General features: G+C 53.8%; 2 protein-coding genes across 11 annotated transcripts in view; one reads left to right on the forward strand and one right to left on the reverse strand.

Annotated features, from left to right (window-relative positions):
* Positions 1 to 11,948, forward strand: part of NRL (neural retina leucine zipper) — a 29,026-nt gene extending 17,078 nt beyond the window's left edge. For 5 of the 8 annotated variants that reach the window (XM_069595714.1, XM_069595715.1, XM_069595712.1 and 2 more), the window contains 3 exons: positions 9,202 to 9,609; positions 10,538 to 10,668; positions 11,742 to 11,948. In XM_069595714.1, coding sequence (XP_069451815.1) covers positions 9,229 to 9,609; positions 10,538 to 10,668; positions 11,742 to 11,760 — 531 coding nt within the window. In that variant the 5' untranslated portion in view covers positions 9,202 to 9,228 and the 3' untranslated portion in view covers positions 11,761 to 11,948. Of the gene's footprint in view, positions 1 to 9,150; positions 9,610 to 10,537; positions 11,038 to 11,741 lie in introns of those variants that run through there. The other 3 variants (XM_069595710.1, XM_069595709.1, XM_069595716.1) reach the window with 2 other exon arrangements.
* A 1,943-nt stretch (positions 11,949 to 13,891) lies between these two features.
* On the reverse strand, positions 13,892 to 21,023 carry CPNE6 (copine 6). 3 transcript variants are annotated; one of them, XM_069597692.1, is made up of 18 exons: positions 20,790 to 21,023; positions 20,189 to 20,302; positions 18,744 to 18,915; positions 18,135 to 18,314; positions 17,716 to 17,790; positions 17,482 to 17,556; positions 17,280 to 17,363; positions 17,100 to 17,189; positions 16,643 to 16,747; positions 16,331 to 16,417; positions 16,028 to 16,087; positions 15,633 to 15,766; positions 15,503 to 15,557; positions 15,361 to 15,412; positions 14,897 to 15,030; positions 14,573 to 14,809; positions 14,195 to 14,369; positions 13,892 to 14,094 (listed from the first exon to the last, which is right to left on the reverse strand). In XM_069597692.1, exons 3-17 carry the CDS (start codon positions 18,909 to 18,911, stop codon positions 14,232 to 14,234), a joined length of 1,674 nt encoding a protein of 557 aa, XP_069453793.1. In that variant the 5' UTR covers positions 18,912 to 18,915; positions 20,189 to 20,302; positions 20,790 to 21,023; the 3' UTR covers positions 13,892 to 14,094; positions 14,195 to 14,231. The 3 variants fall into 3 exon arrangements, with proteins under 3 accessions (XP_069453793.1, XP_069453792.1, XP_069453794.1); XM_069597691.1 differs by lacking the exon at positions 20,790 to 21,023 and having other exon boundaries at positions 19,693 to 20,267; XM_069597693.1 differs by lacking the exons at positions 20,189 to 20,302; positions 20,790 to 21,023 and adding an exon at positions 19,436 to 19,758.
* Between the last annotated feature and the right edge of the window lie 1,058 nt (positions 21,024 to 22,081).

Raw genomic sequence — 22,081 nt, forward strand, 5'->3', positions numbered from 1 at the left:
GCCATCTCCTCCTCCAGGGGACCTTCCCGGCCCAGAGATGGAACCTGCATCTCCCGGGTCTCCCGCTCTGGCAGGCAGATTCTTCACTGCTGAACCATTCGGAAAGTTTTTTACATACACAGCCTCATTCCATTTCACAGCAACTCTGTTTTATCGATGTGGCCACTGAGGCTTAGAGTTTAAGCCATTTTTTTCAAAGTCACACAGCTGATCAGCAGGAGAAATAGAATCTGAATCCAAGTTTTTCTTTTTGTTTTTTTAATCCAAGTTTTTCTGACTCTAATTACCAAGTTTTTTTTTCCCCCTGCAATTCTATATTGTCTCTGATTTATCATTAAGGAAAAAAAAAATTAGATCATAGCATTCTTAGGCTTAAAATTTCCTGAAGGCTTCCTACCACATGACAACTGATGTCTTTCATAATCTGGCTTCTGTTTATCCAGTGGTATCACCTCCCGCTCCTTACTTGCTGTCTTCTCTCCTATATGCTGTGTTAGCTCTATACTGTGTGCATACCTATATCTTTGAATTAATTGTATTTTATTATAGTTGTTTTTGTATCTCTATAATCCCAGGCCCTTCTTTTAGCCTGACCCACCAGATGGGCCAGTGTCAGAGGAACACCACCAGGGGGCAGGGCAAGCCTTGGCTTGGTCTGCATTTTCTGCTCCCCAGGGCCCTCTGGTTCACCCCATGGATGTCTCATAGAACCTCTGCAGTAGATGCTAGGAGTGTGGCCCAGAACCCCACTTTAGAATCATGGCACTTATTGAAACTGAATGGGACCCTGTGGGACCCTCCCAGGTACAAATCCTTTTTGTGTCCCCCGTTTCTTATTTGGAGGAAAAAGGCTTCAGCTTCCTAGACCTTCCCTGAGTACTGAAGGGCAGATTCAAACAGTTACTAATCAGGGAGGAGAGATAATGCAGAAACAGAGGAGGAGCAGTTCAGAAAGGATAGTGTGGCTATAAAGCAGGGTCCTGATTCCTCCTCAAGGGATATCAGTTTAGTTCAGTTCAGTTGTTCAGTTGTGTCTGACTCTTAGCGACCCCATGGACTGTGGCACTCCAGGCCTCCCTGTCCATCACCAACTCCTGGAGTTTACTCAAACTCATGTCCACTGAGTCAGTGATGCCATCATCCTCTGTCATCCCCTTCTCTTGCCTTCAATCTTTCCCAGCATCAGGGTCTTTTCAAATGAGTCAGTTCTTTGCATCAGGTGGCCAAAGCATTGGAGTTTCAGCTCCAGCATCAGTCCTTCCAATGAATATTCAGGACTGATTTCCATTAGGATGGACTGACTAGATCTCCTTGAAGTCCAAAAGACTCTCCAACACCACAGTTCAAAAGCATCAATTCTTTAGTCCAACTTTCACATCCATACATGACTACTGGAAAAACCATAGCTTTGACTAGCCAGACCTTTGTTGGCAAAGTAATGTCTCTGCTTTCCAATATGCTGTCTAGGTTGGTTATAACTTTTCTTCCAAGGAGTAAACATCTTTTAATTTCATGGCTGCAGTCACCATCTGCAGTGACTTGGGAGCCCCCCAAAATAAAGTCTGTCACTGTTTCCACTGTTTCCCCATCTATTTGCCATGAAGTGATGGAACCAGATGCAATGATCTTAGTTTTCTGAATGTTGAGTTTTAAGCCAACTTTTTCACTCTCCTCTTTCACTTTCATCAAGAGGCTTTTTGGTTCCTCTTCACTTTCTGCCATAAGAGTGGTATCATCTGCATATCTGGGGTTATTGATATTTCTCCCTGCAATCTTGATTCCAGCTTGTGCTTCATCCAGCCCAGCGTTTCTCATGATGTACTCTGCATATAAGTTAAATAAGCAGGGTGACAATATACAGCCTTGATGTACTTCTTTCCCAATTTGGAACCAGTCTGTTGTTCCATGTACAGTTCTAACTGTTGCTTCCTGAGCTGCATACAGATTTCTCAAGAGGCAGGTCAGGTGGTCTGGTATTCCCATCTCTTAAAGAATTTTCCACAGTTTGTTGCGATCCACACAGTCAAAGGCTTTGGCATAGTCAACTCAACAACACAAGCAAACAACCTCAAGGGATATACATAAAAATATCTTTGAGTTCTTCTGCAGCAACTGAGGCCCCCACCCAGGTTGTTATTCAGTTGCTAAGGCATGTCAACTCTTTGTGATCCCATAAACTGCAGCAGGCAGGCTTCCCTGTCCTTCATTATCTCCTTTTTGTCCATCCAGGTGGAGAATGGTAACTTCAGGCTGAGCACAAGTTCCCTGGAACACAGCCCTGTTACCTCACCAGCAAGCAGTCAGAAGAAAAAATTCACACACCCTAAAGCCCCTACCCCAGATTTTGTCTATAAAATCTTCTTCCAGAAACCCACTGGGGTTTCTGAGCACGAGCCACACTTTCTCCTTGCTTGGCCCTGCAGCAAACCTTTCTCTGCTCCAAACTCCCACATTTTGGTTGGGCCTCACTGTGCTTCATGGGGTATGCAAACTTGCATTTAGTAACAGGTGCAGGGTGTGACCAGCCTTGCCTTACTCTGCATTTTCTGCTCCCCAGGGCCCTCTGGGTCTCCTCTTGGATGTCTCACAGATCCCCCGTGGTGGGTGCTGTGGCATGCTGCCCAGATCCTTCAGGATCCTGTCCCAGATGCTGAGTGTTGGGTGCTGATAGTGAAGAGCTGAGCACTTCCCTGGGTACCACCTATGGCTGAAGGGAGCTGTCTTGCCAAACGTGCATGCTTCTTTCCTGGGGCAGCCTGTGTCCAATGACTGACTGGTTCAGGGGTCCAGAGTCCCAGCCCCTTTCTCTCAATTGAGGGCACTCTGAAGTTTCATCCTAGCTCCAGAGCTCCTATAGGGTCAGCTGAAGCCTCTGTTTCAGCCATAACGCTCTTCAACTCTTCTCTCTATCCAATGCTGCTTCCCTCACAGACTCTGAAAATCTTCCCATCAAACCACATGTACACAAGTTTTTGTTTTTTTTTTTTTTCCAGCTTAAGATATCCCCCAAACTCAACTTGGATACTGCATTAACCCCCTAATCTGACTCTTGATTCCATTTTGGCCATCCTTCACAGTAGATCTGAAGTGATCTTTTCAAACACTACCTGGTCATTCCACATCCTTGCTGGAAATCCTTTAGTAGCTTCTCATTGTTTTTAAGGGCGTCCCCAGTGGCTCAGAGGTAAAGAATCCACCTGCAATGCAGGAGCCGCAGGAGACGTGAGTTTGATCCCTGGGTTGGGAAGATCCCCAGGAGGAGGAAATGGCAACCCACTACAGTATTCTCGCCTGGAGAATCCCATGAACAGAGGAGCCTGGTGGGCTACAGTTCATAGGGTTGCAAAGAGTTGGACACAACTGAAGCGACTCAGCACGTTCTTTTTAAAGTCCATGACCTAAACTTGGCCTACAAGTCTCTGCATGATCCTGCCCCACCCTCACCTATCTCCATTCTTCCCACTTCACTTTTTGGCTACAGTGGTTTTGTTTTTCAGTTTCATGCATTTTTTTTTTTTTTTCAATTTCATGAATGTATCTACCTCTTCCCTGCCCAGAGCCCTTGCATAGATTATTCCTGTGACTTGGAATCCCCATCTTCTCCACCCCTCCAGACACAGTCCCTTTTTACTCCCCTGACTAGTCTCAGTTTAATGTGACTTCCTTAAGCTAGTTGTTGCTGTAATGCCACTGCCTCCCCTGCCCCCACATTAGATTAGGTTCCCATGAAATAAAGTTTCATAGGCCCCTGCCCTTCTCTTGCACAGTACCCATCTTCATATAATGAATTATTTTTACGTAGGCCCATCCCTAACTAAAGGCTCTAAGCATTTGAAATGTATGACTTAAACAAGCTAACAACTATTAAACAAAATATATTCTATTCTTCTACCTTGACAAATACACACACAATGGTCTGGAATTTGGTTCGAATTTGAATTCAAATTTGGATTTTGTTTGGAATTCTCAGGATTCCACAGCAGAATGTGGTGTCGTGGGGGAAGGCATCTCTTTGGATCCACTTCTTTTCCCACCTCTGACACCATCTTCTACCACAAGGGGACTCCTTTGCATCATGTGGACCTTCCTGTCTACACAGCCCAATTCTGTCCACAGTCTCCTGCCAACAGCCACTCCTTGGCCACCCCCTGGGTCTAGGAATGTGTATGTGAGTAGTGTGATCTACCCTTGGGAGGGCAAACCCAGGAAAGAGGTCCATGTGGGCCCTAGAAATGGGCTTGGGGCCCTTTGCACAGAGAATTCCTAAGTATGTGGAGTATAGTCTGGAAGGTGCTTGGGGTATAGGCAGGGGAGGCCTGGACTCCTCACTGCAAGGTACATAGCCAGAAGAGGGCCAGAGAGAAGCCTTCTAAAACACAGGGCCCAGGGCAGGGGCTATTCCTACCTGGGCCCAAGGGCAATAAATTCACATTTCCCTGGTTCATCAGGCTGTAAGCTCCACAAAGATGGGGCTGGAGATGGTCTGATTTACTGAGTGTCCCTAGTGCTCAGCACATTGTTTGGTGCAGAGTAGGTGTTTAATCAATATTTGTCAAATGAATGAATGTACGAGAGGTAAACCAAGAAGAGGTCTGAGGATTTGGATCCATTACTGATGATCTAGATTGTACAGGTTGTACAGGACTGCAAAAACGGGGGCGCAGGACAGAGGAGATGGGAAGGGAACCCCAGATCACAGCTCTGTCTCCCTTCCTCTCCTTCCTCTTTGCTCCCTACCGCTCTTCTCCAGGACCTTTGCCTGCCTGGCCTCCCTCCGCATGGTCTGGCATCCCTCTGTCTGTATCCTTTTACCTGTAGTTCCTATGTCCACTGCTCTTTTTCTGTGGCCTGGTCATCTATTTGCCTGTTATGTATTTATGTATTTGTTTCTAGTTCTTGGTTGCCAGTCTTACTTTCCTCTCTCCCTTCTTTTGCCACTTTTACTCTTCTAGCCCCTTGTTCCCATCACCTCTTACTCCCTCTTGATCCCCTCTTGAAAACTTTCTTCTCTCTTTTAATTCCCCATGGCCCTTCGAAGGCCCATCTCTGCTTTGTGCCCATGTTCCTCTGTCTCCTTCAATCCAGATTGCTGGGGAGCCCTCGACTTGTTCTGTTCTCTCGCCCAAGTCTATACTTACTGCCTCCTTAGCTAAGTCTTCCTGCCTCCCTTCCTCTGTTTTGTCCTTCTCAGAGTCCACCTGGTTTCATCTTTCTCATCTCCATTTCCCTGTCCCTGCTTGTCCTTGAGCCAGACAGTCTCAGCATGGGTCCCCCTCCTGCCAAGAAAGCCCATGAAGCACCTTGTGGGTCCTCACTGGCTACTGCAGGTTCTTCTTTCTGTGCCCTTAGTCCTTTCCCCTGGCCCAGCCCTCACCCCCCAGACTCCTTTCCCTGGTCAGTGGCGCCTGGTCTGAGCCCCGAGCGGCTCAACTTGCCTGAGCTTGTTTAGTCTGACTCCTTTAGCCCGTTAGAGGCTTAGCCCTCCCACCTCTCCTCTGAGCGCTCCAGTAAACAAGAGGATCAGTGCAGACCTGACAGCTGCTGGGGGGCAAGTGTCTGGCTAGACCAGACCAGGCCTGTGAAAGGGGCTGCAGTCAACACTTGCTATTTCTTCTTCACCAGGGAAATTCTGAGGCCTCTTTCCTGTGGATTTACCTTAGAACCACATTCCATGGGCACATGTATGGAGTATCTAGTCTCCATGGTTCCCATTCCCATTTTGTGGCCTTGTTCCCAGGCCTTGGGTTTTGTTTGTTTGTTTTTTGTAAAAATAACACTAGATCCAGGCCATCACACCACTTGAATGATGGCAACGGCTTCTGCTCCATAAAATGGAGGCCGAGTGTGGAAAGACAGGTGTCCTTTGATGGAGGTGTTTTTATATATGTGTAGCGACTTAGCAGCAGCAGCAGCAGCAGAGAGACAGGAGAGACCACCCCCACCCACCCACCCACCCACACACATACACACAGGCCCCAAAGAAAGCTGAGTTGACTACAGGTATTCTGTAGACCAGGGGTTCTACTTTAGTGTTCATCAAAATAACCTGGAGGACTTATAAAAACACAGAGTTTTGGGGTCCCATCCCCAAAGTGTCTGATTTAGTAAGTTTGAGGTGATTCCAGAGAACTTGCATTTTTTAACAAGTTCCCAGATGGTGCTGCTGATCTGGGGGCCCCAGTCTGAGAACCGCTGTCTTAGATCATCTGAATCCATCAGCTCTTCACCTAACTCCAAAGGCTGGGCCCAGTTAATTTTTATAATTGATGATCCTTGGGGCTGATGGACACCCAGGTGTCTCTTTGGGTGGGGAGAGAAGACCTGTTAACCCCACGGGAGTGTTTGGATGTCCTTAGAAAGTAGAGAATAGCCTTTAACTCCTGGAGTTCTATTCTAGTACAGACTCTATTTAAACAGCTTCAGACAGGTTTAAACATCTCCTTGGCTAATACCTAGTATCCCTGTTCCAACTTCTACTCGGGGATGATAGCTCTAAGAGGTGTTAGGGGATTAGGCTGAAAATGTAGGTCACCCCCCAGCCATCTGGGAACCAGGAGGAGTGAGAGAGGAAGAGAGAGGTTCAGAGACACACACAAGGAAAAGGTGAGGGGAAGCAGAGGGCAAATGAGGGCAGTTTCAAAAGTGCCTTGGATGGATTGGTGGTGATTGGATTTCAGTGTCCCGAGGTGGCCTGGAAGGAAAGAAGGAGCAGGGTTCCTCATTTCCCCTCTGCTCCTGCTCCCAAGCTGCCCATCCTGGGGCGGGGTCCACAGCAAAGAGAGAGGCTGAGAATAGATTAGGCAGGTCCTGGAGGGTTGTTTATCTTTCTGATGCCATAACTGTGAGGGGCATGAGGTGGGAATGAGATAGGCAGCAGAAATGTAAGGATTCCTGAAAACAGGAAACATATTCAACAGGCCAGGTGAGAGTGGGCTTGGGAGAATTCGCACTCCCCTAAAACACTCACAAGGCATGGCGGAGCCTTGGAGGCTAAGGGTGCTGGAAGCTTGTCTGGCCCTCTTTTCCAGTCCCAGGCTTTCAGTCACCAAGGGCTGAGGGTTATGTCAACATGAGGGTGCCGATGGGGGCCAACCTGGCACTCTGTACTGGGGAATGGGGAACGGTGAATAGGACCATCTGTGATATGCTTTGCTGGGGAAGATGCCCCCTTCCCTTCTTTGAGACCAGGCAGACTTGTCCTCTCATTTCCTGCAACCTCCCAGGTCAATGAGATATGCAAATGATCCCCTCACCTCATTGGCTGGAGGCCTGAGAACCATGGATGACCTAAGAGAGCTGGCCCTTTAAGAGTGCCCAGTGGGCACAGAGGTGCCAGGCCCTGCTCAATGGGGCCTCCATTCTCTGGGGAAGCTGTGCCTGCCTGGCTCTGACATTTGACCAATCATCTCTGCCACTCCTAAAGTGAGTATGTCTGAGGCCTCCCTGGGTGCCAGGCCTCTCACTTAGAGCCCCCTCCTCCAACACCTGCTATCGGCTTTTCGTAGGGCTTTTTGTTTTCTGTTTTCAGGAATCTTCACATTTCTGCCCCCTGCTCTACTCCCACCTCAACTGGCTTTAGGTCCCTCACTGCTATCACGTCAGAAAGAAAAACAGCCCTCCTCACTTATCTTTTCATCCAACTCTGTCTGGACCCCTCTCTCTGTCTCACCTTCTCTCTGTCAAAGATCAGTTCCTTCAAGTGTGTTTTTGTTCCCATCCCCTCTACCCTTCAAGGGTGAGGAGCTCACTAGATATGGCAACACCTGGGACAGGAAAAGAGAGAGGCCTTGTCCTTCCTCCTGCCTCTCTGGGCAGAACCTGGGGGCCTGAGATGTGGTTGGAAAGCAGCTACCTAGGTTTGAGGCATGAAGATGGAGCCAAACTCTAAACCCTGGGGCTAAGTGTGTGTGTTAGTTGCTCAGTCGTGTCCGACACTGCAACCTCATGGCTATTCTGTCCATAGAATTCTCCAGGCAAGAATACTGGAGTGGATTGCCATTCTCTTCTCCAGAGGATCTTCCTGACCCAGGGATTGAACCCTGGTCTCCTGCATTGCAGGCAGATTCTTTATTGTTTGAGCTACAGGGAAGTCCCTGCCTTGTCCCTCCTGGGGCTGTTAGAACTGGGAGTTGGGCTCAAGTTTGGGACTTCCAGGCTGGGAAGTCTCTCCAAGGTCACCTAGCCAGAGATGCCTCAAGCGGGCACATGCTCTGTGGTTGATAACAGAGAGGAGGGTTCCTGGGTGACACAAGTTTGGGGTTCAACTCTGTTGAAGTTGAGCAGATGGCTTACTGAAGGACTTCTCAGATGACTATGTTGCTTGTGCTCTGTGAACCTGCAAGAGGTGAGGATTGGAGGTAGCATTTCTCAAAATGATCTGAGCATAGACCCCCTCCTTGGCTATTTCTCAGACTTCATGTTTTGCAGAACACTCTTTGAGAATTGTTAAAGTCTAACTACCTTCCTTGAACAGAAGGGGAAACTGGGGTCAGAAGGGGAAGGTGACCTGTTCAAGTTCACATGTCTTAGGTCCTGGATGGAAGGAGGAAAACTAATCTCGGTTGGTTTTCCTTGGAGAGATTGGCCTTGAGGAAAGATGGTTACCACTCTGTCCTGATCTTTTTAGAATTGATTCTGGGACCTTTTTTCCTTGAAGAGTCTCTTGCTCGTTGATTAATCCATAGAATGAATGTGCACTGAGGGTCTTCTACGTGCAAGGCATTGGCCTGGGTGTTCTGAGAGAGGTATTACAGCATGTGATCCAGCTATATTAAAATCCACAGCATATGTGCCTTGCCATTGCCCTAAAATATACACATTCTCTGTCACAGTTAATTAAGCAACATTTTTTTAATTGCTTGGAAATGAAATGATGCCTCTTGAGATGATAGAGACGTTCAGCATGTCCCAGCACTAGAGTTGAGAGTGCTGCCATATTCTTCTTGTTTTTCATAGATCCCAGAGGCACCAGCAGGCTGGAGGCCGTGCTATCCCCTTTCTCATTCAGGCTTTAAGCAGCTTGGCCCCTGGTCAGGAGCCCTGCCACCTAAGAAGTTGTATCTCAGCCTGGAGGCGACTATGCAGGGAACAGACTGCCATCACCCCAGCTTTCCAGAATTCTGTCTCCATGGCACTTGGGCTTTGGGGGAGGAGACTGGCAGGAAGTCTCCAGGTGCTCCGAACCTGTCCTCTTCTTTGCAGGTGCACCCCTCCTAATCCAGCCCCAGAATGGCACTGCCTCCCAGTCCCCTGGCCATGGAATATGTCAATGACTTTGACTTGATGAAGTTTGAGGTAAAGCGGGAACCCTCAGAGGGGCGATCTGGCCCCTCGACAGCCTCGCTGGGCTCCACACCCTACAGCTCGGTGCCTCCTTCACCCACCTTCAGTGAGCCAGGCATGGTGGGGGCCACCGAGGGCACCCGGCCAGGCCTGGAGGAGCTGTACTGGCTGGCCACCCTGCAGCAGCAGCTGGGGGCTGGGGAGGCACTGGGGCTAAGTCCTGAGGAGGCTGTGGAGCTGCTGCAGGGTCAGAGCCCAGTCCCTGTTGAAGGGCCCCATGCCTACTACCCAGGGAGTCCAGAGGAGACAGGAGCCCAGCATGCCCAGGTGAGTGGTCAGTGAGAGGGCTGGGGGTGGGGGTGGGGGGGCAGGGTGAGAAGGGAGGCCAGCCCAGAGAGGAAGGAGAGTCCCTGGAGAGGCTTACCAGTTTGGGAAAGGAACAAAGGACAGGAGAAGGGAAGTACCTTTAGAAGATATCAGATAAAGAAAACCATTGTTCTGCGCCCCCCACCCCCACCCCCCAATAGGGAGAAATGAGTGGGCTTAACCAGGAGGAAGAGGGAGAAGACAAGGTTAGAAGAGGACCAACTGAAAGGGGAGAGTTGAGAGTTAAAGGGCATCAGGAATGATTGATTACGGGCAGGTATATAGATACTGAGTTTGTGGAAACCGGGAAACGGTTGTGCGTGGAATGGAGTGGTGTTGAAACTGTAGGAACCAGAACAAAGTTGGCCTTTTTAAGACTTCGTGCTTCCCCAGCCCCCAGTCTTCTCAGGAAGGATTGCGACTCATCCTATTAATCATAGACAGATGGGGGCGTTGAGGGCATTAAGACATAATCCAAATCCTTTGAGGGTCACAGGGTTGAGGAGCGAGGTGTGTTGGAGGACAGGGGAGCGAGGCGTGTTGGAGGGGCAGGGTTTGTCTGCCCTGGGACACACATAGGCCAGGAGCCCCGCTCAAGACCGCGCAAAGGCAAAGGCGGTGTGGGGTTCGGGCGCGCGATTGGCTTGCCCGAAGGTGGGTGGGAAACGCGAGGACCACCCAAAGGGGTCGAAGACCCTTGCTGATGGTGGAGGGCAGTGGAGAGCGTGTTGGGACCTGGAACAGGATCTAGGCTGCAGGATAGATTCAGGGAAGGCGCATGTTCAGGTAAAGTTGGGAGCCGGGGGCGGGGCCAGGTGGGTGGGGCCACCGGAGCTTGGAGCCAGGCGGGAGCCTGTGCTCACCCGCGACCCGCCGGTTCTCTCTGCAGCTGGCGGAGCGGTTTTCCGACGCGGCGCTGGTGTCAATGTCTGTGCGGGAGCTAAACCGACAGCTGCGGGGCTGCGGACGCGACGAGGCGCTGCGGCTGAAGCAGAGGCGCCGCACGCTGAAGAACCGCGGGTACGCGCAGGCCTGTCGCTCCAAGCGACTGCAACAGCGGCGGGGGCTGGAGGCGGAGCGCGCCCGCCTGGCCACCCAGCTGGACGCGCTGCGGGCCGAAGTGGCCCGCCTGGCTAGGGAACGCGACCTCTACAAGGCTCGCTGTGAACTGCTGGCCCCAAGCGGCCTGGGGCCAGAGGCCACGCCCACCTCTTCCTCTGAGCCGCTGGCCACCGAGTGGTGGAGTAGGTGGACGGGCGGTGTGCACCACCCCGGAGGCGCCTGTGCCATTCACTAGATGGCTACTGAACGCCTTCTGGTGCCAGACGCTCCTTTGGATGACCACACAAGTATCCCCAAACTTCCTGGACCCTCAAGGCATGCTCTGAGGTTAGATACTGGTCATTTCCTGGGAGAGGGGTCCCCTTCCCTCACGCAGGACGTGCGCAGAAACCCTTCACTTTCTGCCCCACTCTATAGGACCGGGTCACTGAAATCTGCGGGGGTCAGTGCCAGGCATTGTGTAGGGGGCGGGCCGCAAGGAGGTGTGGATGACGTACAGTGAATGGGAGGTGAGGGAGTCCTGCTGCTCCCAGATCAGTTTAGATTTTAATTCAAGGCTTTCAACCTGTAGTGCAGTAAGGTGGTAATTAGCAATGAGGCTATGTTTTCATTCCAGGGCTTGTAACCTCCCCATTTTAGGACAACTGCATTTTCAAGATTTCAATTCCCATTATCAAGACAGACCAGAAACTTGATTCAAGAGGCTTTTGTCCTAGCTAACCCCATGGCCTCCAAGGTCTAGAGCAGCAAAGATCAGAGGAGCTCCAGGGGTGGTAGGTATGGGCTGGGAGAGGACCCTGAGCAGGAGTCTGAAAACCTGGGTGCTAGTCTCAGCTCTGCCACAGGATACCTCTGGCACCTTGAGCAAATCACTGGCTCCCTGGGTTTTGATGACCTCATCTAATGCTCACTTGATTGGATGACTTCTGACACCTTTCCAGTTCTGGCCTTTCTGTAGCATGGAAGCCCCAGGGGTCTCCCTGAGAATCCCTCAACTCAGCCTCATAAAGGGACTTCCTGCCCTGTTCCAGCTTCCTGACTGCAGCCTAGGCCCTGGATGAGACCGTGCACTGGTTCTGGGTTGCTCCCTCCATGCTGCCTTGGCCTCCAGACCTGCATAGGTTGCCCCTGCTCCCTTTCGCCTCTCCGAGGGCTGAGGTGAGACTGTCCCCAGCCTGTCAAGGAGCTGAAAGAATGCAGCTTTTGTGAATTAAACTTGAAGTTTAGGCACAACCGTATGCTATTGGCTAGATGTTCTTGCAATTTAAGAAGTGTTTATTCTATGTCCTTGCTCCAGGCCTATGTAAGTGTGTGTGTGCATATGTGTGTGTGTGAGAGAGAGAGAGAATGAGAGAGAGAGATACAAAGTGTGGTGTGGGGAAAGAGATTGGATAGCCCCCACCAGGCCTGAGTGGAGCATCACAGTTCTAAGGCCCAATGGAAATGGGGGTGGGGGGGGATTGGGCCAGATGGAACCTCCCGCTCCCACCTCCACTGCATAGAAGCCCAAGAACAGTAGTGACCCAGCCAGACCTGCCTGGGGCTATCCTGATGGCTCATAGTTGCCATGGTAACCCAGCCCTTGAGTTCAGCAGCCTACAGAGAGTGGGCGGGGCTCTGGGTAGAGGAGAGGCATTGGACTGGGAGCAGTTACCTTAGCAGCAGTGGTAGGTCCTCTAAGGGACATATAATAAATGGAGAGAAGCAGCTGGGTATGGGGGAAGAAGCTCCCATATGTCTCTCTTCCTTTCTGCCCCCTCTATTCGCCCCCTCCCCAGCTGTCTCTTCCCATCCCTGTTCTTGTTCCCTCCTCCCGTCCTCTAGTTCTAGCCCAGCTCATCCCTCCTCCACTCAGGAGCCTGTGATGAGAGTCCTCTCCTCCATCTCCACCAGAATTTTCTTTCTCTTCTTATTTCCCACCACTGACCACTGGTCACCCCCTTGGGCGCTGTCTCCTCTATGAGTGGCTTATGGCATCCTGAGCACCTCCTCCTCCATCCCCTTCCACTGGCATCCTTGAAGGGAGAGGCTGGCGCAGGGAAGGTCCTTCTAGGAGCCCAGCTCTTCTCCTGTCACTCTGGCTATCCCCTGGATCCTCATGTGTTCTCTACAGCTGTGATCTAGACCCACCACCATTCTTGCCCGCCTTCTTTAACTGGCTGAGGCCCTCCATGACACACGTAAGGGCAGAGACGCCCATCCATAGACATCTACTCCCATGCACATAATTGGGCCATGTTTACACACCCTGGGGTCACAAGTGGGTCACGTGGGTATACCGCAAATGGAAGTTGCACATTTTTGATTAAGTGTGGGCCCTTTATTCTTATGGGCCTAGACTCAAGTTCTAGGCCTATTAGTTCTTCTTTGACCATAGGTAAGCTTCAGTCAAGCCTCATTTGCTTTGTCAGGAAAATGGGGAAGATAATGGTAACTACCTAGTGAGAGTGAACACATTTAAAGCACTAAACACAAAGCTTCACATGTACTAAATGGCAATGTTTGTTGTCCATATTATAAAGAGCACACAGGGAATTCCCTGGCGGTTCAGTGGTTAGGACTCAGAGCTTTCACTGTGGGGGTCTGGGTTCAAGCTCTGGAACTAAGATCCCACAAACCTCGAGCCACAACAACAACAAAAAACGTATACAGCTGGACTTCTGAACCACTGAAGGCCTGTGCAGCTCATGAACACACACACACACACTCCTGCACCAGGAAAGTCAGGCTGCACAGACCTTAGATGCCCTCTGTATTCACAACTCACTAGCAGACCCGCTTCCCTCCTTCAGTCCTCTCCCCCCTTCACAGCCCGCCCCACAGCTGTGCGGGGCTAGAGTTCAGCCCCTGGGGGCTCAGCTAGGATCCTCTGGAGACAGCTTAAGAGGGCATCGACTTACCCCTTTGACAGCCCCTTATTACCCTTCCATGTCTGGTAATTAACCACCAGGGAGCCTGGGCTACCACCCCACCCCACCCCCACAACCCACCCCAAGGTTGGGAGGTGAGGGTAGGGACTCCTCAGATCTCACTGACACATAGTTGGGGTGAAACTGCAGATACCAGACTGCCTGGGGATCTCTGGCTCAGAGTTCAAAAGGTGCTGGTCCCCATTTCTTAATGGTGTGTGTAGGGTGCTATGGATGGCCCAATGGGCATCTGACACATGATGGGTACAGGCTGAGGTGCTAGGAGTGCTTCCCTTTATTAATGGCCAGAAAGTCAGGATCACTGAAGAGAATCACTGAGGGGACATGAGGCTGAGGGTTCTGGGGCCTGAAGAGATGGGGTGGGGCTCACCACTCACTTCTGGCACCCAGAGGGCACACCTGGTCCAAGAGGGAGAGGCACGGTCTCTTGAGTCACACAGGTCAGAACAGGCACCTGGGGGAGAGTGGGATAGTCATAAGCACCCTCTTCTACACCACACACCCAGCCCAGATGGACTCCACCAAGCCCTACCCTCTAGTGTCCCAGGACTCACTGAAAGACTGAGGGCGTGTCCGTCAGGTAGTCGGCAGTCATGGGCTAGGGCTGGGGGTCGTGGCTGGCGTGGAGGGCCTGGGAGCCCCGGGGCTGATGCCCTGGCTGGCGTAGTACTCTACCACCTGCCGGGGCACCTCGGCCAGGACACACTTCGCTAGCGCAGAGGGTGAGGCCTGGGTCGGGGTTGGGGTGGGGAAGTGGTTAGGGGAGGTAGAGTGAGGGAAGGCGGGGCTCAGGTGAGGGGCGGAGCTTCGGGTGGCCATCTGGATTCCCGCGTCTTTCGTGGGACATCAATCAGGTGGGAGGGATGGGTTTGATCTGGAGGGAAGGAGGAACTGAGGAGCCCTTCAGCCGGGAGGGGGCTCCGGGCACTCACATCCTTGAAGTCCCGGAACGGCACGAACTGGACGATGTCGCGAGCCGCGGGCACCCCTCGGGGGCAACGCAAGGTACCGTCGTCTCCATCCAGGAGCCTCATGTCAGAGAAGTCGGCATTGCCCACACCCACGATGATGATGGACATGGGCAGGCGGGAGGCGCGCACAATGGCGGTGCGGGTCTCAGCCATGTCGCTCACCACACCGTCCGTGAGCACCAGCAGCACCGAGTACTTCTGAGGCCAGACAGAGTGGGGGAAGGGTCAGCTCTGCGGCCTTGGCGCCCACCCGCCACCCCCGGCTCCACCCGCAGGACACCTAACCGTGGCTTGGCCAGTGCTCTGCTCCCGCTGAGCTGGCCCCGCCACGCGGTTGATGATGGGGGCCACATTGGTGGGGCCATAGAGCTGGATCTGGGGCAGGCAACGGCGGTAGGAGGCAATGACCCCTGAGATCTCTGTGGGCAAAGAGGTGAGAGGGCAGAGATTAGCAGGGAGCTCTTCCAGACTCCCTACAGTAAGGAGGCATTTCCTTGTCTCAGGACTGCCCTGTCACCATGATCCGCACTAAGCAGGAGAGTCGGATGGTTCAGGTGCTGGTAGAGTTGGGTGGGCAGATATCTGGTCAGGGGCTGAAAGTCTTACCAAATGCAGGCAGACACTGGAAGCATGAAGGGGCAGGGAGCGGGGCCCATGGGAGTGGACTCTGTGCTCCTGCATGGGGTGCACAGGAGTGGGCAGCAAGCTGTATGAAGGGAGGCGGGGCTGGTGGGAGTCTCCTCTCTTACCTTCACATTCAGGATTTTCTGGGTCAAAGTTGATAGCAAAGTCATGGGACACCTGTGAGGGGAAGGTGAGGCCAGCCAGGGGATGTTTTTCCTTCTTGTCTGAGTCTCCCAGCATCTCCTCTCCTACCCTTGCCCAGCCTACCTCGAAGTTGGGTGGGATGCGAGCTCCAAAGCCAAACGCTGGGAACCGCTTGTCACTGGGGAGAAGAAAAGGCTATGGGGGCCCATCGGGCAAGGCATCCCTGCCCATCCCCCACCCCATCTCCTGCTACCTGTCATAGTCCTGGCAGATGCCTCCCACTGCACGCAGAGCCTGCAGGTAGTGGTTGGGCTGGCGGGGGCTCAGGCAGTGCAGGGACTGGCTGCTCCTTGGGTCCCCGTTGGAGGCCGTGAAGTCGATTGCCACCTGGTGGAGATGGGGAGAGGATATGCTGCATCCATGAGAGCCACCAAGGAGGCTAAGCCAGAGCTGGCGTCTGCAGGGAGGACTAAGGTGAATCAGAGCAAGCCCCCAGGTAGCCTCGGCTTGGAGTCGGGGGAGGGGAACAAGCTGACCACGCCAAGGCTCATGAGAGGTCCAAGTAAGGGCAGTGTGGATTCTGGGCTCCTCTGCTCACTAGGGCCTGGCCCTTCCCCCTCGGCTGCGTCCCCGCCCCCAGGCCTTTACCGTGAAGCTGATCTGGCAGCCCCCCATGATGTAATCCAGGAAGGTGTGCACCTTCTCCACCTGGTGGGGAGAGGGCAGATAAGGTGGAATGCTGGGCCCTTGAGGAGGGAGCTGGGTGGGGCTTCTGCAGGGGAAATGGAGGGGCCAGAGTTTTTGAGGCTGAAGTTGGTGGTAGATAGGACGAGGGTTCTCAGTTCCCAGAAGCAGGGAAATGCTCTTTGTAATGAGGGCAAGGCTGAATCTGAGGTTGCCATGGGGGTTGTAGGGGGTGGGAAAGGGCTTGGGATGGGCACTGGGACTTACCGTGCACTGGGCCAGCACTACGGTCCCTGAGCTCTTGTAATTCTTCTTCTTGTCCCGGTACTTGGGGTTGATACAGTCCCACTGCATCTAGACCCCACATACCCCACAAGCCCAGGGTCTCATGGTACCTTTCTTCCCCCTTGCAGTGGAGCCTCCCAGAGCAGAACCCTCATGGCTCAGTCCTTAGGCTGAGCCCTGAGTTTCCCACCCTCTCCACCTCCTATCGCATGTGAGGGGCTCTTCGGCATCTCCTTTAGGATTTTCCCAGGGATCTTGGTGAGATTCTTGGGGGGGGGGCAGTCTTTGCAGTACCTCCTGCCCAGGGCTTGCTGTTCCTTCCTGCATCTCCTGGAAGGTGCTGGTGAACTCGCCGATGAAGTCATGCTTCCCACTGGAGTCATAGTCATACACCAGGAACTGAAAATGCAAGGGGAAAGGAGGAGGGGCTGGTCAGGATCAGAGAGGCTTTGCAGTGGTTCAGTGGGGGCAGGAGGAGAGACTCAGGGAAGTAGGGCCCTGACAGTCACTAGGCCCAAACAGATGTCCTCAACCTGTCCAGAGAAGCCCCTTGTGAACTTCATCCTTTGGCTCAGTCTGGTTGGGACTTGGCCTCTGATAGAAGGAACATTGATATAGGAACATTGAGCTGTGACTGGTTCTTTATACCACAGCGGGTAAGGGGGAGAGAGAGAGGCCTGCACCCTCAGGTGGATGGTCTCGGGCAGGGGCTGGATGCTCTGCCAGGCTGCCCTAACTCGTGGGGCTTCACCTTGAGAGGCCGGTGGACGTCACAGCTGCACAGGGAGTGCAGGGACAGACGGAACGGCTCCCAGCTGGGGTTCAGATTGTTCTTCACCACCTTGGAGAGGCACAGAGAGCTGGTCATCCCCGGTCTAGGCTCACCTACTCTGCCCTTCCTCCTGCCTTCCCCACAGCCTCGGGCACCCACCTCCGTTCTCCAGACCAGCTGGTCGCTCTGGTCCCCGTTGGTCTTATAGATCTCCATGAAAGGGTCAGACTTGCTGAACAGGTCCTGGAGACATGGGGGGAAAGGGCCCCTGAGCCTGGTGAGGTCTGAAGGGGGGGTGCCTAACCCCGAGGGCTAGGCTACCTAACAGTGGAGATGGGGGCCTAAACTCTGTGGTTCCAACCTTGTTGTCCAGCTTGTGGGCTCTGAAGGTGAGCTGCACGTAGTCGTTGGTGCCAGACACCTCTTCGGCCACAATCTGCAAGAGAGATACAAGTGGCAGGATTCCCCCACGCCACCCCCACAAAGCCCTTTCCCTTAGGTGGGGGCCAGCCCTGGGGGCAGGATGTCATCATGGTTGTCTCTGCAGGGGTGTTGAATGCCCTGCCCAAGGGTGAGTACCGGTGACCTTGCCTACCGTGATGGTGGACTTGCCCGCGTTCTTCCCATTCTTCAGTAGCAGAGGCTTAGTGACCTTGGTTTGTGACACGATCTGGGGATGGAGGTAGAGGGAGACCCAGCTGTGATACCCCCACCTGCTTTGGCCAGGGCACAAGGGACAGGGTAATAAGCGCCCTTTGGTCACTCACAGGGGCTGCACTTGGGCTAGAATTGGACTTAATTTCCATAGCAACCCTAAGAGACCGCACTGTGACCGCTCACCGTTTAGATGGGGAAACTAAGACTCAGAGAGGTTAGATGTCTAGCCCAAGGCTGCACAGCGGACGAATGGCGGAGATGGGATCCAACCCCCCGACTGAACAAACTCCACTGCTTACTCTGTCTTCTTCTGGCTACTGGAGGCAGAACCGTGGGGGTGGGGGTGGGAATGCAAACCTGCCCCAAGGTGCACTCAGTGGAGCCGAGGAAGGTGTCGTTGCGGGGACTGGTGGATCCGTCCTCGGCGTCAAACACGTGGAACTGCAGGGGCTGCTTCTCCTCGAAGAAGTACTCCAGGGCCAGCACCCGGGAGAAGACGGGGCTGGAGCAGGAGCGCAGCACCTCTGTGCGCTCCACCTGCGGCAGGAGGGGAGCCCACCTCTGGGAACCCTGGCTGCTTTGCTCTGTCCTGGACCCCTGCCCCCCGCCCCGGTCTTGCCAGCTTTCCTCAGGTTCCTGTGCCCCAGAGACTGGCTCCTCCCTCCCTGGGCTGAACCCGGAGCTTAGGGTGCTGCCTGCCCCTAGGACCATCAGCCCTCAGGGGCTCTCATATTTGGAAGCAGTGTCACTGCCTTTGCGGGCCATCTCAGGACCCCATAGGACCCTATGAGCTTTGGCCAATGTGAAATGCTTTGCATGTGTAACGATGGCACCCGCATCTCTAGGGTTACCCACACAGACTGGAAGAGGCCCCTGAGGGTCCTGACTATCCCCTGGGGCTGCCCCCACCCAGCCTCCTTCCTTTCAGTCCCGGAGGTCCGTGAAGGAGAGGCCAGGCACGCTCACCTCCACCCACTGCTCGTCGGAGTGGAGCTTGAGCAGCACACAGGGGTGGGGCTTGGTGAGTGTGTCTCGGTCGAGGAGGCCGTGGCAGGACACCCGCAGCTCCACTCTCGAGGCCCCCAGTGTCATGGCTGGGGGCTCGGGCACCCAGGCCATCTCTGGGTCCGACATGTCTCTGTGGGGACAGAGCAGACACTGGCCGCTGGAAGGGGGACGCCTGCCGGAGGAGGGGTCTGCCTCTGGGAGCCTGGGCCCCACCCCCTTACCCTGCTTCCTGAGGCCCTGGCATCTCATGGACCTTCTTCCCCCTGACCTCACTCGGCTACCCCTGAGCTCTGAGCCTCTCACTCCTGCACAGCCCAGTGAGTGCTCTTGTCACCCCTGCTGGCCTTGTAGGCATGGATGGGGCTGGAGAGGGCTTGGGGGTTCCCGGCAGCCTTGGTTCCTAGGCAATCGATTGATCCACATTTTCTGCTACATCAGCACCTTTTGCTATTTCCTGACTGATGTTTGAGCCAGCGCTGCACTCAGTCTTGGCTTGAGGAAGCTGAACTGGGGCAAGGGGGTGGGGAGGAGAGTGGAGGGGCCCCGGCAAGTCTGAAGCGGATGGCCAGGAACGGAGGCTGCTGTGGGCAGCAGGAGACAGGTTGGAAGGTGCCCTGCAGGGCTGTCCCCATCCACCTCCCCCGACTCACCTTCTGGTTGGCTGATGGAAAGGGAGGGGTGGTGGGCTTGCAGAGTGAGCAGCAGAGCTCGGCCCTGCTGAGAGCTTCTCTAGGTTCCTGGCAGTGCCTCCCACGATGACAACACTGGCTTTCCTCCCCACTCCCCTGTTCTCACACTTCTTGGCAGCACTGGTGCTGTCTCTTAGCGACAGGATTTTTGGGGAGCCTTGGCCCCCTCCATGCTGCCCGTGGGATGCACGCACGCCACCCTCCCCCAACAGTGGTACCGAGCTTCGGGCAGCAGCATGCAGGGGTATGCTGGCCCGAGTTCACGGCCGGTCCATCCGTCTCTCTGTGTCTGTCCTCTTCTCAGGGTGAGGCTGTCTGATCTCATGTTGTGCTTCCCCGGCGAGTGTGCGTTGGTGTGTCTGGATGCCCCCACCCCGTGTCTATCCCCTAGTTGGGTGTCTGTCTTCAGGAGGCTGTGCCAGTTCCTGTATGTCCCTCAGAACTGGGATCCTTCCCTGGCTGGGTACCCCCTCCCCACAGTGTGTGCCCTTTTGGATACGTGAGGGAGGGCCTGGGTTGGCGGGGGTGGGCTCTGCCTTCTAGCCACAAGTCTCCCAGTTCTCACAGATCCCCTGAGTCGGGCAGGAGCATGTGATGGTGAGGGTATTGGGCAGGACTGGAGACCTCTTTGGAGGCTGGGGGCGATTTTGTTATGGAGACTGGGCCAGGCTTGGGCTGGGCTGGGGCTGGGCGAGGGATGAAGGGTGGGCTCACCTGGGCTCTAGTCGGGGGCTCCTCTCTCCGGCTGTCTGGCCCTGGCCCTGACTCCCTTGCTGCTCCAGCCGCTGGCGCCGGCTCCGGCTCCGGCTCTGCTGCTATTTATGGGGCCTGGATGGGGAGGGGTGGGGGGGCCGAAGCACCAGCTCCCCCCCCTTGCACAGACCGGTTGGGAGGGAGAAGGGGGGCAGGGCCACTGCTTGGGAGGGAGCCATGGAGCCAGGGGAGGAGGGCGGGCTGAGGGTGGCTCAGAGGCAGGACCCCCGCAGACACAGTGACATACATCTTCCTCTCCTGCCACACCCACACCCAGCATCACAGAGAGGCGCACATTGCGGTGGTGCATGCACACACACACACATTCACGCCGGGAAGCGATGGAGACATACGCACCCACGACTCACAGGCTCACACACAGTCTTGACACAAACAGGTGCCAGCACATAAACTCACCACGACATCATGACAGTTTCAGCCTTGAGGATGCACACAGGGAGACACACCCGGTCTCACGTCGCTCTCCATATCACATTTGTTAAGGACATTTGCAGTCACATACAGAAGAACACGGGGCTATACTCGTCACACACACACATACCCTCATCCACGCCCACCAACCGGAATACAACAGAATGGAGATCTTCACGTGTGCCTTAAAGACCATTGCATATCATGCTGATCCTCATAGCTTTTAGAATTCAAAGTTCCACCTTTTAACAGGGAGACAAGGAAACGGACACAATTGCTAAATAGCACACAGTGTCACATCTCGGTCAGGGGCTTCGCAGTGTGGAGATATGCTGGACTGATTCCGGAGGCATCTTCCTAGTGCACGTAACTCACCCCCAACCCGGAGATTCAGCCCATATGGCCACATCCTGTGGGAGGGGCCCTGCCACGCACAGATCTTGAGCAAACAAGACATTAGTCATTCCCGAGTGAGGCCAGGGGAAAGGAGCAATTGTCTGGATGCCACACGTGAAGACATTTGGGAACATGGTGGTCTGGATGAGTATGACAGAAGGGTCACCAGGGCACTTCACTTTTCATCCCCAAAGCTGCTCGTGTATTAAGGTAGCAATAATTTATTGAGCATCTCCTGGGTGCCAGGCACTGTGCCAGGGTTTGGGGCTACACTGGGGACTAAGACACAGCTCCTGCCCCTCTGGGCAGTATGTGCATATAGAACAAAAATCCCACAGAGATGATCAGAACAAATGCATTGAGATATGACAGGCAAAAAGTATGGATCTATTGAGGAGGCAATAGGCCACAAGAGGAAGGGCTCAATTTGGATGAGTCAGGGGAAGGCATCAAGAAGGGCTTCCCAGAGGAAGAGGCTCTTGAGCAGCATCTTGGATGCCAAGCCAGCATTTGTTAGTACACTGATGGGAAACAATTAATTTTAATCATTGATCTTCTCTCGCTACAGCAGGCCACTCTACTATTTAGATTTCTGACTACTGATGGTGCCCCCAGGATGACACACCACCATTTAATACCACCATTAGTGAGCCTGCCTGTACATAAGCACACACGTACACACACACATAGCATACTGCTCCCAATCTCCTCCTGGGACACCAGGACCTCCCCAGTCCCACTGTACCTCCGCAAAGCCCAACACACAATGATGCTGCTTCCTGCCACCTTGGCCCCTTCTGCAGCCAGCTTTCAGCCCAGACCCTGCAAATGACATGCCCCTGCCTGGGGGTTTCTGAGTCCCCTCCCATCCAGCAGCTCTCGTCTTTCCTGCCTCTTCCCTTAGAGCTCTAGCCCCATCTCTGGGGGGATGGTCCCTACTTTTCCCCACTGTGGGGGACTGAGGGAAGGGGAGCATCTGGTGGGGAATGGGAGCAGAGAATGAGGAAGACAGCAGAGACACAGGCA

Source organism: Ovis canadensis, chromosome 7, assembly GCF_042477335.2.
Source record: "Ovis canadensis isolate MfBH-ARS-UI-01 breed Bighorn chromosome 7, ARS-UI_OviCan_v2, whole genome shotgun sequence".
Classification (NCBI taxonomy): Eukaryota; Metazoa; Chordata; class Mammalia; order Artiodactyla; family Bovidae; genus Ovis; species Ovis canadensis.

Coding starts and splice junctions, on each gene's coding strand:
- CPNE6 (XM_069597691.1), bottom strand. CDS start 19,799: ATGAGATCAGACAGCCTCACCCTGAGAAGAGGACAGACACAGAGAGAC. Junction 16,748..17,099: donor ACGTCCACCGGCCTCTCAAG/GTGAAGCCCCAC, acceptor TTGCATTTTCAG/TTCCTGGTGTATGACTATGA. Junction 15,767..16,027: donor GCTGCCAGATCAGCTTCACG/GTAAAGGCCTGG, acceptor CATCTCCACCAG/GTGGCAATCGACTTCACGGC.